This window comes from Sinocyclocheilus anshuiensis, unplaced genomic scaffold (genome assembly GCF_001515605.1).
Source record: "Sinocyclocheilus anshuiensis isolate Anshui unplaced genomic scaffold, SAMN03320099.WGS_v1.1 scaffold936, whole genome shotgun sequence".
NCBI lineage: Eukaryota > Metazoa > Chordata > Actinopteri > Cypriniformes > Cyprinidae > Sinocyclocheilus > Sinocyclocheilus anshuiensis.
The window spans coordinates 913,440-925,954 of NW_015552621.1; the positions used below are offsets into that span (position 1 = coordinate 913,440).

At 39.8% G+C, this 12,515-nt stretch overlaps 1 protein-coding gene across 1 annotated transcript in view; it reads left to right on the plus strand.

Annotated features, from left to right (window-relative positions):
- LOC107666253 (unconventional myosin-VI-like) overlaps window positions 1-12,515 on the plus strand; it is a 65,930-nt gene that overhangs the window by 50,763 nt on the left and 2,652 nt on the right. Inside the window, exons 30-32 of the mRNA XM_016457473.1 lie at window positions 3,347-3,507; window positions 8,958-9,061; window positions 10,812-10,943. Of these exons, the coding sequence (XP_016312959.1) occupies window positions 3,347-3,507; window positions 8,958-9,061; window positions 10,812-10,943 (397 nt within the window). The remainder of the gene's footprint in view (window positions 1-3,346; window positions 3,508-8,957; window positions 9,062-10,811; window positions 10,944-12,515) is intronic.

Here is a 12,515-nt window from a genome sequence, read left to right on the forward strand (position 1 = left end):
TGTGTGTGTGGGTGATCAATGTTGATTCTATCACCTTGGCTTGAAAATATATTCTTTTCTGTTAACTTCAAAAATATCTTGGGGTCCTTGAATAAATTTAAGACCTTTGCAGAAGAAAACATTTGCAATCCACTCAAAGACTGCTGTCACACTGTTTATAAAATCTTTATCACGGTTATTTTCGGACATAATACATCACTCCGTTTTCCACCAAGTCTCTCCTGCTTTTAGCAGTTTGATTCATAGCTCAGATTTATCATGTTTACCAGTGTTTGCTGTAACCCTCCCTCTCTATATATGTCTTTGCATATTTGGGTATTCAGCCTCAGCTGCCTTGCACAGAATAGCGCCTGCACCATTCTTTTCTGTCCAAGGTTTTCTCTGTGAAAATGTTCCATCTAAGCTTTTTTCTTCAATCACTCCTTTGCTCTGTTTTGACCTATGTTTTTGGACCACGCTGCTGGACTCTGTCCCAGACTGTCCTCACACATCTAAAACCATGCTGTTCATTTCATTTGTTTTTATTCTTTTTCATTTACCACAGTCTAGACGTAGAATCCCAAGGCGGCTGGCTGCGGTACAGCCTCGATTATACACCTAATCAGACTTTAGCACACAGCAGGAGCGTAATGACTTAATATCCTTTCAGTGGGCAGTGCTATAGATGGGTTACAGTGCGTCTGGGGCAGGGCTGCCCCTCTAATCTCTCTTCCCTCAGCTGTACCAGACGTCAGCGGATGGGGAGATTGAGGGAATTCTGTAGCCTGCCTTAAACAGCACCATGGTTATTGCGCAGAGAAATGTTATGACCAAAAAGCTGCCGCAACCTTCCTAAAAGTCAGCATAATCAGGAGTTAGCAGGTATATGCTTTTAAACTGAACTTTCTTGTTTAGGAAAACTGATCAAAATATTCTTCATCTAGCACTCGGGGGCATATCAAAATTTTTGTCCAATCAAATGCTCTCCAGATTGAAAACATCTTGCCCCTGCCTCTGACTAGCAAGTAGCACATTATATTTAAAGGCTGTGATGTAAACAAAAGCTCCTGGCTATTTTAAGAAAAGGGACAAGTCCTGCCCCAACTTCCTGTTTCAACAAGAATCATCAATACCTTTCCCTCCTAATGCCAGTATGACGTACCCTAACTGTTCATTTAGGCCGGAGAAGAACTGGTCCCCCGACTGAGCCTGGTTTCTCAAGTTCTCTATTTTATTCTGATTCGGTTCTATTCTGAGGCATGTTTTTTTATGTCTATTCTGTTCTATTGTATACTATTCTTTTCTATACTTTAAGAGAATTATTTAATTCCTTCTGAGCCATTTTGGTAACACTTTAAAATAAAGTTCCATTTGTTAACATTAGTTAACTGCATGCTAATATGAACTGACAATGAAAAAATGCTTCTAAATCATTTCATATTCTTACTGACTTTTAATAATTATGTTAATTTCAACATAATCTAATGAGCTAATGTTAGCTAGGCAGTGTTTGCTGTAACCCTCCCTCTCTATATATGTCTTTGCATATTTGGGTATTCAGCCTCAGCTGCCTTGCACAGAATAGCGCCTGCACCATTCTTTTCTGTCCAAGGTTTTCTCTGTGAAAATGTTCCATCTAAGCTTTTTTCTTCAATCACTCCTTTGCTCTGTTTTGACCTATGTTTTTGGACCACGCTGCTGGACTCTGTCCCAGACTGTCCTCACACATCTAAAACCATGCTGTTCATTTCATTTGTTTTTATTCTTTTTCATTTACCACAGTCTAGACGTAGAATCCCAAGGCGGCTGGCTGCGGTACAGCCTCGATTATACACCTAATCAGACTTTAGCACACAGCAGGAGCGTAATGACTTAATATCCTTTCAGTGGGCAGTGCTATAGATGGGTTACAGTGCGTCTGGGGCAGGGCTGCCCCTCTAATCTCTCTTCCCTCAGCTGTACCAGACGTCAGCGGATGGGGAGATTGAGGGAATTCTGTAGCCTGCCTTAAACAGCACCATGGTTATTGCGCAGAGAAATGTTATGACCAAAAAGCTGCCGCAACCTTCCTAAAAGTCAGCATAATCAGGAGTTAGCAGGTATATGCTTTTAAACTGAACTTTCTTGTTTAGGAAAACTGATCAAAATATTCTTCATCTAGCACTCGGGGGCATATCAAAATTTTTGTCCAATCAAATGCTCTCCAGATTGAAAACATCTTGCCCCTGCCTCTGACTAGCAAGTAGCACATTATATTTAAAGGCTGTGATGTAAACAAAAGCTCCTGGCTATTTTAAGAAAAGGGACAAGTCCTGCCCCAACTTCCTGTTTCAACAAGAATCATCAATACCTTTCCCTCCTAATGCCAGTATGACGTACCCTAACTGTTCATTTAGGCCGGAGAAGAACTGGTCCCCCGACTGAGCCTGGTTTCTCAAGTTTTGCTTTTTCCCCTCCATTTCTGTCACCTGATGTTTGGGTTCCTTGCCACCTTTCGATTTGGCTTACATAGTTGGGTCTAAAAAACACTACACAATATTACAATACAATACAAAACACAATATTCAGTAATGTCATTGATTTGACGGCGCTGATTATCAGATGAGAACAAAATTTTAACTGAATTGAGCTGAATAATAACACTATGGTCTGCTGCAGAGCTACTTTAGAGTGGAATGAAATTTAATTCATGAATTTTGCAACATTTGCACTGTTATTGAACTGAAATGAACACTGAACTGACTTGAGTTGAATAACGACACTACTGTCTTCATTTGAACTGCTTATCACTGAATTGAGCTTGTTTCATAATGAATACATTTACATAGTTATTGAACTGAACTGAACCAACACTGAACTGACTGGAGCTGAAAAAATGATACAATTGCCTTGCTGCTGCTGCTTAATAGCAGAATTTCGGATTTGCCTCATTTTTGAAGTTTACATCATTGATTCTGTTACTTTCTTGTTTTTATACTGTGAAGCTGCTTGACGGCGCAGAAGCTGCGCCCATCAAACTATTAAATGCAGTCCAGGCTGGGTTTTACTGGTTAGTTCTGGTTTGGTGCTGGTCTAGTATGTTTTGATAAAGGACACCAGCAAAAGTATCCAAAAGTCTTTTATTTTTTTTAACAGGGATAGTATCAAACTCATTGGGATTCTTCTTTGACCCACCACAGTTCAATGCTCTGAACTCAAATATGTGGTCATTATCATCGGCACCCCTGCCGGCACCCATTTGTATGCTTGTGTCTCTGTGTGTTACCATCCAGTTGGAACTGAAAGAAGGCACAGGTGTGGCAAACGCCGAAGGTGTTCAGATTTTGTGTGTGTATTATTGATTTGATGGAATGTATGTTTGTTCCAGGCTGAACTTGAGATGCAGCTGGCATTGGAGCGAGAGGAAGAGACTCAGAGACAGACCGTGTTTGAGCAGGAGAGGAGGGACAGAGAGTTGGCCATGAGGATCGCTCAGAGCGAGGCAGAACTCATCCAGGATGAAGCTCAAATGGACCCCAGCTTGCGCAGGTACACACACACACACACACCATAATAAAATAATAAAGTCGACATCTCAAATGGCGTCACCAGGTGAAATCAAACAAAAGAAGACTCCACGCCGGGTTGTGCCCTGGTTACCATTCATAAAACGCACATAAATCGCAGATATTTTTAAATGGAGATTTCCATCTGAAAAGAGCCTGTATGGTCTTGAGTGGCGACAGAACAACAAACAAAGAACAAGGTTCTGCCAGACAGCGTTACATAAATGCCATGAATCATTTTTACTGCGGCCAACCCATGTGTCTACAAAAGCAGGTAAACAGAAACACGAGACGCCTGCGGTGCAGCACTGAGAGTCATATTTCATTTAGTTAATGGAAGTGGACAAAGAAGTGTCGCCTGTTCCTACTTTATGTATAATAAAATAAAAGGCAGTTCTGCTGTTATTACATGTGCTAACTGGGTGCTAAGAAGACCGTGTTGTCATCCAAACCTCTTTTTTGTGCTTCCTCTCCCCTCCAGTGATGGTTGCACAGGTGTTTGGTTCTTCACAGAGATGTAAGACCTAGAACAGGCTTCTTTTTTCCCTTGATTTTCCACTTAATTCAGTCTTAACCACACTCATCCACAATCACGTCCTGTCCCCCTAATCTCACCACAACCTAGATAGAGGATTACTCATAGAAAGTCACGGTAAACAATGGGCAAATTCTTAGTTTTGATATTAACCTAAATACTTCATAAAGTACATGAATAAATTATTTTATTGGAGTTCTTGGATTGAATAGAGACCTAGCACGTGGTTATATTTGTAGATTTGTATTTTCCAGCAGAAATGGAGCGTGAACCAATTAAATCCAGGACACAGAACTTTTTTTTTTCTTACTGTTGTTCATTCTTTGAACAACCCCCCCAACACTAAATATTAATATTTGGCATTTAATATTAATATACAATAATATACAATTTTTTGCTTGACAAATGATAAAATAGGCACAAAAATCACATAAACTTGCACTAAATGAAGGATCCAAGTCATATCTAGAGATCAGAATATCATAGAGAGTTGAGAATGGGCTCTTTTGACTTAGGAAAGCACTTATCAACACAATATAGAATGTATAGGAATGTCCTGGCAACCACTCAAAATACTCTATTGTTGTGGCATCTATTTTTTTTTTTTACACTTAAGCACCACTCATATTTTCCTCAGAAAATTTACAAATTTAGTTGTAGATTAGAAAAATTACTAATTAAATTTAATTATGAAAAATTGCTAAAGAAATCATAGACATAGAAAGTGCTTATAGGAGTCTCTTATAGGTGTTGATCCATTTTGATCTTATTTCCTTTTTCTGTTATGCTAGGAGCTCAACAAGCCTATTTCCATTTACTTATGTTGCCTCAAAATATATGTTGAATTTATGCATGTCTCAAGCTCTCAGCATGAACATTTTCAGCGCTGGATGATGGTGCTTGAGAAAAAATCTTGCCTTTTTGTTTTAGTGTTTACTGAGAAGGGTTGCTTTAAAAGGAAAGATAATTTTGTTACAGTGTGTTTATGATTCTCATTCTTGTGCTGTCATCTGGAGTCATCAGATTCAATTAGCTTATAGCAGAGGGCAGTTTATGGCAGTTTACCAGTGCTGTGGAGTCATTAACTAGAAGCAGTGTTGCTTCTAACTACCTACATTTTTATAGTAATAATTTTAGAGGTTTGGAATATACAGTTCTATTGCAATTTTTACATATTCTATTTTCTACTGAATCCCATAGTCATTGATTGCTTTAAGAAATGCTTAAAATGTATGAATGTCATTGCTTTGCATAAAATATCAAATGACATCTGCAAACTAATTATGGTAAAATGCAGTCTCAGACACTTTTGTTTACTTATCAGTCTTGAAAATGGTTGCACTTCTTATTATTTTTGTAGAAACAGCATTTATATGAAATTAGTCTTTTGTAACATTATAAGTGTCTTTACAGTCTTGTAATAATATAATATATTATATAGTCATTTTAATATTTAATAAAATTACTTAAAAAAATTATTTATAAATCTGCTTGGAAAATGTGCTTGTGCTATCTTTACAATAAATGGCACTTGGTTTGATATTTTGTTATATATAATGCAGTAACACTGATACATTTTTAATATGTAGATATTTTTTGGGGCTGCTGTATATTTTAAAAGGTATTTCCCCTATTAAAGGGGTGGTTCATTGCGATTTCACTTTTTTAATGTTAGTTAGTGTGTAATGTTGCTGTTTGAGCATAAACAATATCTGCAAAGTTACGAAGCTCAAGCCTAGAAAAAACCCAGTGAACCACCCCTTTAAGTAGTTTTAATGTAGTTCAGTACTTTTTGTTATTAGTTTGAAATGTAGTAATCACTTTCTTAAATGCTTGCTCGACTGTAGTTTAACTGCTTTGAATTATGAGTAGCTTCCCCAGCACTAGTGTTGACATTTATTTTCTGTTCCTCTGTGTGTTTGAGTTAGCACTCCGCTTACACCTGTATGAGTGGGTTAATCAGCAGGGTTGCTGGTTCAGTGACTTCTCTCGCAGGGTCTCCGTTAAGCAGCTTTGCTCTTCACAGCTGTCAGAGTCGACAGAGTGTCCCTACATCCATTGTCACCATGTTAAGCCATGTTAAGCCAATATCTCAATGAACACAAAAACAATTTCCAAAATGTTGACAAGACTAAGTTTAATTTAACATCTGTTTAACTTATAACATGAAAGTAAGGTTAATAATATAACTTAGATTACACATTTTTCAGTTTTACTCAAATTAGGGTGATGCAAAAATGAGTACACCCCACAACAAATCTACTACATCTAGTACTTTGTTAATGACAGTACCAAGTCTTCTAGGCATGGAATGAACAAGTTGGCGACATTTTGCAACATCTATCTTTTTCCATTCTTCAAGAATGACCTCTTTTAGAGACTGGATGCTGGATGGAGAGTGATGCTCAACTTGTCTCTTCAGAATTCCCCATAGGTGTTCGATTGGGTTCAGATCAGGAGACATACTTGGCCACTGAATCACTTTCACCCTGTTCTTCTTCAGAAATCCAACAGTGGCCTTAGATGTGTGTTTAGGATCATTGTCATGTTGGAAAAGTGCATGACGACCAAGGGCACGGAGTGATGCAGCTTCTCTTTCAGTATAGAGCAGTACATCTGTGAATTCATGATGCCATCAATGAAATGCAGCTCCCCGACACAGCAGCACTCATGCAGCCCCACATAAGGACACTGCCACCACCTTGTTTCACTGTAGGCACCATGCATTTTTCTTTGTATTCCTCACCTTTACGACGCCATACAGTTTTGAAGCCATCGGTTCCAAAAACATTTATCTTGGTCTCATCACTCCAGAGTATAGAGTTCCAGTAGTCTTCATCTTTGTCAGCATGGGCCCTGGCAAACTCTAGGCGGGCTTTTTTGTGCCTGGGCTTTAGGAGAGGCTTCTTTCGTGGACTGCACCCATGCATGCCATTCCTCTGCAGTGTACGCCATATTGTGTCACGGGAAATAGTCACCCCAGTTTGGCTTTCTACTTCTTTAGATTACTGCATTGAACTTGCATGCCGATTTTCTTCAACCCTTCTCATCAGAAGACGCTCCTGTCGAGGTGTTAACTTCCGTGGACGACCTGGACGTCTCTGTGAGATGGTTGCAGTTCCATCTTTTTTAAATTTTTGTACCACTTTTGCTACAGTATTCTGACTGATAAGTAAAGCTTTGCTGATCTTCTTGTAGCCTTCACCTTTCTTGTGTAAAGAAATTATTTTCTTTCTCAGGTCTTGTGACATTTCTCTTCCATGTGGTGCCATTGCTGACAGCATGAAATGGGAAGGGGTTTTCTTTAAGTAACACCCTTTTATAGTCAGTGGTCTGCTGGACACCTGTGTAATGAATAATTAGACTCACCTGTGGTTGAATTCTTGTTCAAATGAATTAGACATTTGTATTCTAAAATTTAGCTTTGCTCCAGAGACTTTCAGTGGGGTGTACTCATTTTTGCATGACCCTAATTTGAGTAAAACTGAACATTTTGTTCTCTAAGTTATATTATTAACCTTACTTTCATGTTATAAGTTAAACAGATGTTATATAAAACTTAGTCTTGTCAACATTTTGGAAATTGTTTTTGTGTTCATTGAGATATTGTTTAAAATGTTACTTTTCAAAGGGGGTGTACTCATTTACACTGAGCACTGCACTTGGGGTTAGGGTGGGGTATAGGAAAAATTCAGATCAGACTGTGAAAGAAAATCTCATAGGAGGGATGTTACAGCAACTACCCAGAACACCCTAACAACACACTAATAACCACTCAGAACCCCCAAAACACCTCAACAACACAGTGTCAAACACTCAGAACACACAGCAACTATCTAGTAAGAACCTAGAAACATGACAAACATTCAGTACACATTAACATCTACCTAGCAGTGCCTGACAACACCTTAGAAACAGGTTGAAAACTTCTCGGAACCTTAGCAAACACATATTGCCCTGGAAGCTACCCACAACAAGTTTGGAACAGAAAACACAGCTGACATTTTCTTAAAACAAATGTAGTTCCTCTCCTCATGCACAGGCTTGTTTGAACCAGTTCAGTGAAGCTTCACATCTAAAATCTTACCTCATTATATTGGATTTACTTTCAATTGCCTATTTTTAAAACGGCTAAATTTATATGCATTTGGTTAGTTTAAATTACGAACCCTATAACTCTGTGCACACTCTACTAAAAGACTGATTAGACTGTGGCAGTGGTATCACCAGATGTTTTATTTTTTAATTTCTTCAGCCAGTCAAGACCACCTGAAACTATATCAAAAATCCACATGCTAACAGTTGTGATCACATAGTACCCAAGCCTTGAATTTGATGTATTTAGTAGTGCCATTAGGATTTGAATCAGGGCGGTGATGTTTTTGCCATTGCCCCACAGACTCCCCACAGTCCTTGGGCGTCTTTAGTAAAGAAGACAACAATCCCTTCTCTGATTGGCTTAGCGCTCCCTGCACCTTGGGAGTCAGGATTGCAAAAACCCACGCAGAGCTCACCTGTGGCCTCACGCTCACTCACCATTAACCATCGTTAACCGCCATTAAGAGCTCACCTGTGGCCTCACCCTCACTCACCATTAACCATCGTTAACCGCCATTAACCACCGTTGCGGCTCAGTGTTGCCAAGGCTGCATCTAATTTGCTCAGTGAGGTGTTAATTTGGCATGATCCGTGCTATTTCCAAGTCACTACAAGTTTCAGAGAGAATGTATCTCCACATAAGCAAAAGGCCAATTAATCATCTGATTGTGCTGTGGCTTAGGGAACATTTAGCAGCTGGTAACAGGAGCTTAGGAGATAGATCAGAACCTTTGCCTACTGTATGGAGAAATATGAAGCTAAGAAAAACTCAAAATTGTTCCTCCTCTGTGCAATTTCAGGGGTGCGCAGGTGCACGCCAACAAGGTGGCAGCCGGGGTGAAGAAGAACGACTTGAGCAAGTGGAAGTACGCTGAGCTGCGAGACGCCATCAACACCTCCTGTGGTAAGAGCAATCAGTCCCCTCAATCTGATCGCAGAACTTCCTGCTCACCTGAAGCTGTTCATGTCAAAAAGCATGTCATTTTGGAGATTGGAGACTGCCATGTAATACTTTGGAAGATGGAGGGACTAGCATGTAACATTTTGAAGATGGAAAACAAGCATGATGGAGATGGCGACAGCGCAGTGTTTTTGGAGTGACTGATTTTGTAGCTTGTTCTCAATCCATAATTCATTTATTTTGAAAGTTAATGCATTATATATTCTGTCTTTTTATTTGCAGATTTGTTTATTTGTATTTTATGGTTGTTGAACCATAAATCACAGAGACTTTACTCCCTTTTGTGCTTCACAGAATTTCTGGTCTGTCATGTTGGTTTCATTTTCAGTTGTCTTGACTCAGAGGAATAGTTTACTCCAAAATGAAAATGATGTTATAATTACCTCACCCTTTTGTCAGTTCAAACCCATATGATTTTCTTTCTTCTGTGAAACAAAATCAGATGCTTGGCAGAATTTTCTGGCTGCTCCTTTCCACAGATCAAAAAAATAAATAAATACAGTGATTATGCGCCACAAGGACCAAAAAAGCACCATAAATGTTCTTGAGGACTATATTTTAAGTTTTCTGAAATTATTTAGCGAAGTGAAGTGAAGTGAAGTGACTTGTGGCCAAGTATGGTGACCCATACTCGGAATTTTTGCTCTGCATTTAACCCATCCAAGTGCACACACACAGTAGTGAACACACACACACACACACCGTGAACACACCCCCGGAGCAGTGGGCAGCCACACACACACACACACACCGTGAACACACACCCGGAGCAGTGGGCAGCCATATTAATGCGGCGCCCGGGGAGCGGTTGGGGGTTCGGTGCCTTGCTCAATGATCTCACCTCAGTCGTGGTATTGAGGGTGGAAGAGAGCGCTGGTTATTCACTCCCCCCACCAACAACACCCGACTCGAACCCACAACCTTAAGGTTACAAGTCACTCTCTCTAACCATTAGGCCATGACTGCCCCATTTAGTTGTTATTCATTGAAACCCCCGCTGCCGTAGCTCTCCTTTGTGGTCAGAAATATTCAAAGCTTGAGTATGTGCATTCACTAAAGAGATTTGAGGATCTACTGGTGGGCATGATTACTCAAAGCTATCATATAACTTCAGAAGACTTGAATAATAAATACAGTGAATATAGTGCACAAGTCATATGGACTAATTTTATTATGGTGCTTTTTTTTTGGAGCTGGATTTTCCCTATAAATATTCCCTTTATTGTATGGTAAACAGCAGCTATGACAGGGGTGTCCAGTCCTGCTCTAGGAGCGCCAATATCCTGGAGTTTCGCTCCAGCCAGCTCCAACACACTTGCCTGGAAGTTTCTAGTGAGTCTGAAGAGCTTGATTACTTTGGTTCAGGTGTGTATAATTAGGTTGGAGCTAAACTCCGAACAGTGACCCTCCAGGAACACGTTTGGACACCCCTGGGCTAAGACATTCTGATAAACATCCTGTTCTGTATTCTATTCAAGAAAGAAAGTCATACAGATGTAGAAAATTTAGGTTTAGCAGATTGGTAACCATTTAAGGAATATCTTCATTTAATTGAACGTAGACAAACTTTGTAAAAGTTGTTCCATGTTCATGTTCGGCAAGAATCTGACCACTTATAATGAAAGGTCATGTGAAACTCTGCTTGTTATGCGTGACAATGCAGTATTGACTATGTAATCTCTTACCCTTGTAGATATAGAGTTGCTGGCGGCGTGCCGAGAAGAATTTCATCGTCGCCTGAAGGTGTACCATGCCTGGAAATCAAAGAACAAGAAGCAAAATACAGACACAGAGATGAGGGCTCCCAAATCGGTCACTGACTATGGTAAGATATGACCCGTTTCCCCTACAGAACGGCCTGCATGGTGGCAGAACAACAGAATACAGATTGCTCTGTGCAGTCGTGTGTAGCTGATGATTTCATTTGTAATGGCAAAAGGTGATTCAGCATAATATTTATTCTAGAAAGATACTCGTCTAAACTTTTTTCTTATGCGAATGTGTGTTGCAACAATTTTTCAAGGTTGAATGTGCACTTTTTATTTGTTGTTCTTTTCACGAACCTTGCAGCGCATTTTGTGATTAGCGTTAGCATTGTCATGCACATAATGCAGACAGCTAAAAGCACATCTAAAGGCACTCGCTGCTGTTTCAAGGAAATCAAACCTCTCGTTGATTTTCCTACTTGAAAGGCAAGTCACTGTGTTTGGTTGCTGGCAGACTTTAGTGCTTTTTAAGTGTTTGCTTGTGCAGAACAAACAGGAGATTTAGAGTTCTGTGACCTGCAGGTTCTCTTCAAACTTTCCGGCTCTCTTGTTGTGAAATCCTCAGATGTGTCTTTCCTTCAAACAGTGGAGTGTTTGTATCAGGTGCATGGGGCTTATGCTGCTTCTCTCCGAGAGATGAAATCAGGCTTCTGGCTTTGCAAAGTCAATACTGAAGCACTGAGAACTTCTCTGAGAACTTTCTTGACATTATGTCGACCTCCGAAGCTGTTTGATCTTTAGGGATGACTGATTTAAAAGTCATATATGTCTGGTTGATATATATTTGTGAGCATAAAGTATAAATAGATGGTTTGATATAAAGAATTTGATTTGAACATATGCTACTTTGGTGTTTAACTCAATACTGTACCATTTGTGCTACAGACACGAATGATATCTCAAATCATACAGCGTGTTGAGATGTGAAAAGAGTCCCATTTTACATGAGAAGGACCTGAAAATAGTTATGTAGACTGCAATATAAACTGGGGAAGTCGTGGCCTAACCCAAAGGTTGCGAGTTCGAGTCTTAGGTCCGGCAGGAGTTGTAGGTGGGGGGAGTGAATGTACAGCGCTCTCTTCCACCTTCAATACCATGACTGAGGTGCCCTTGAGCAAGGCACCGAACCCCCAACTGCTCCCAGGGCACCTCAGCATAAATGACTGACGCAGAACAAAATCTTACAGGAGAGGGACTGAAAATTCAAGTAGACCTTTACCTGCTGGTTTTTGTGAGTGGGACAAAATGTGAAAGTCATGGGTGGGACAAATCATTAAAAAAAAATTCCTGGAGTCACTTTCACTTTCAATATCATATGCAACCTGGTCTTCAATGGAGAACTTGAAAGGAAAATAGTCTACTTGGAGATATGGTGCTGATATGCTAAATTTCAGGTTAATTTTGACGATTTACCAAAGCCATGTAACCTGTTATATTACAGTGAATTACAGTGAACCGTTCAGTTTTTCTGAAGTCCAGTTCGTGATAGGCTCCGAGATTGGTCCAATCAAGCTCTGTCACAAGAACCAAAACCATTGGCAAGGGGTGAGCTTTTGGGGTTGAACTTTTGAGTTAGACCTAGAGGTCTGCACTCTGCATTACCAAGTGCGGCAAGGCACAACTTTTTAATT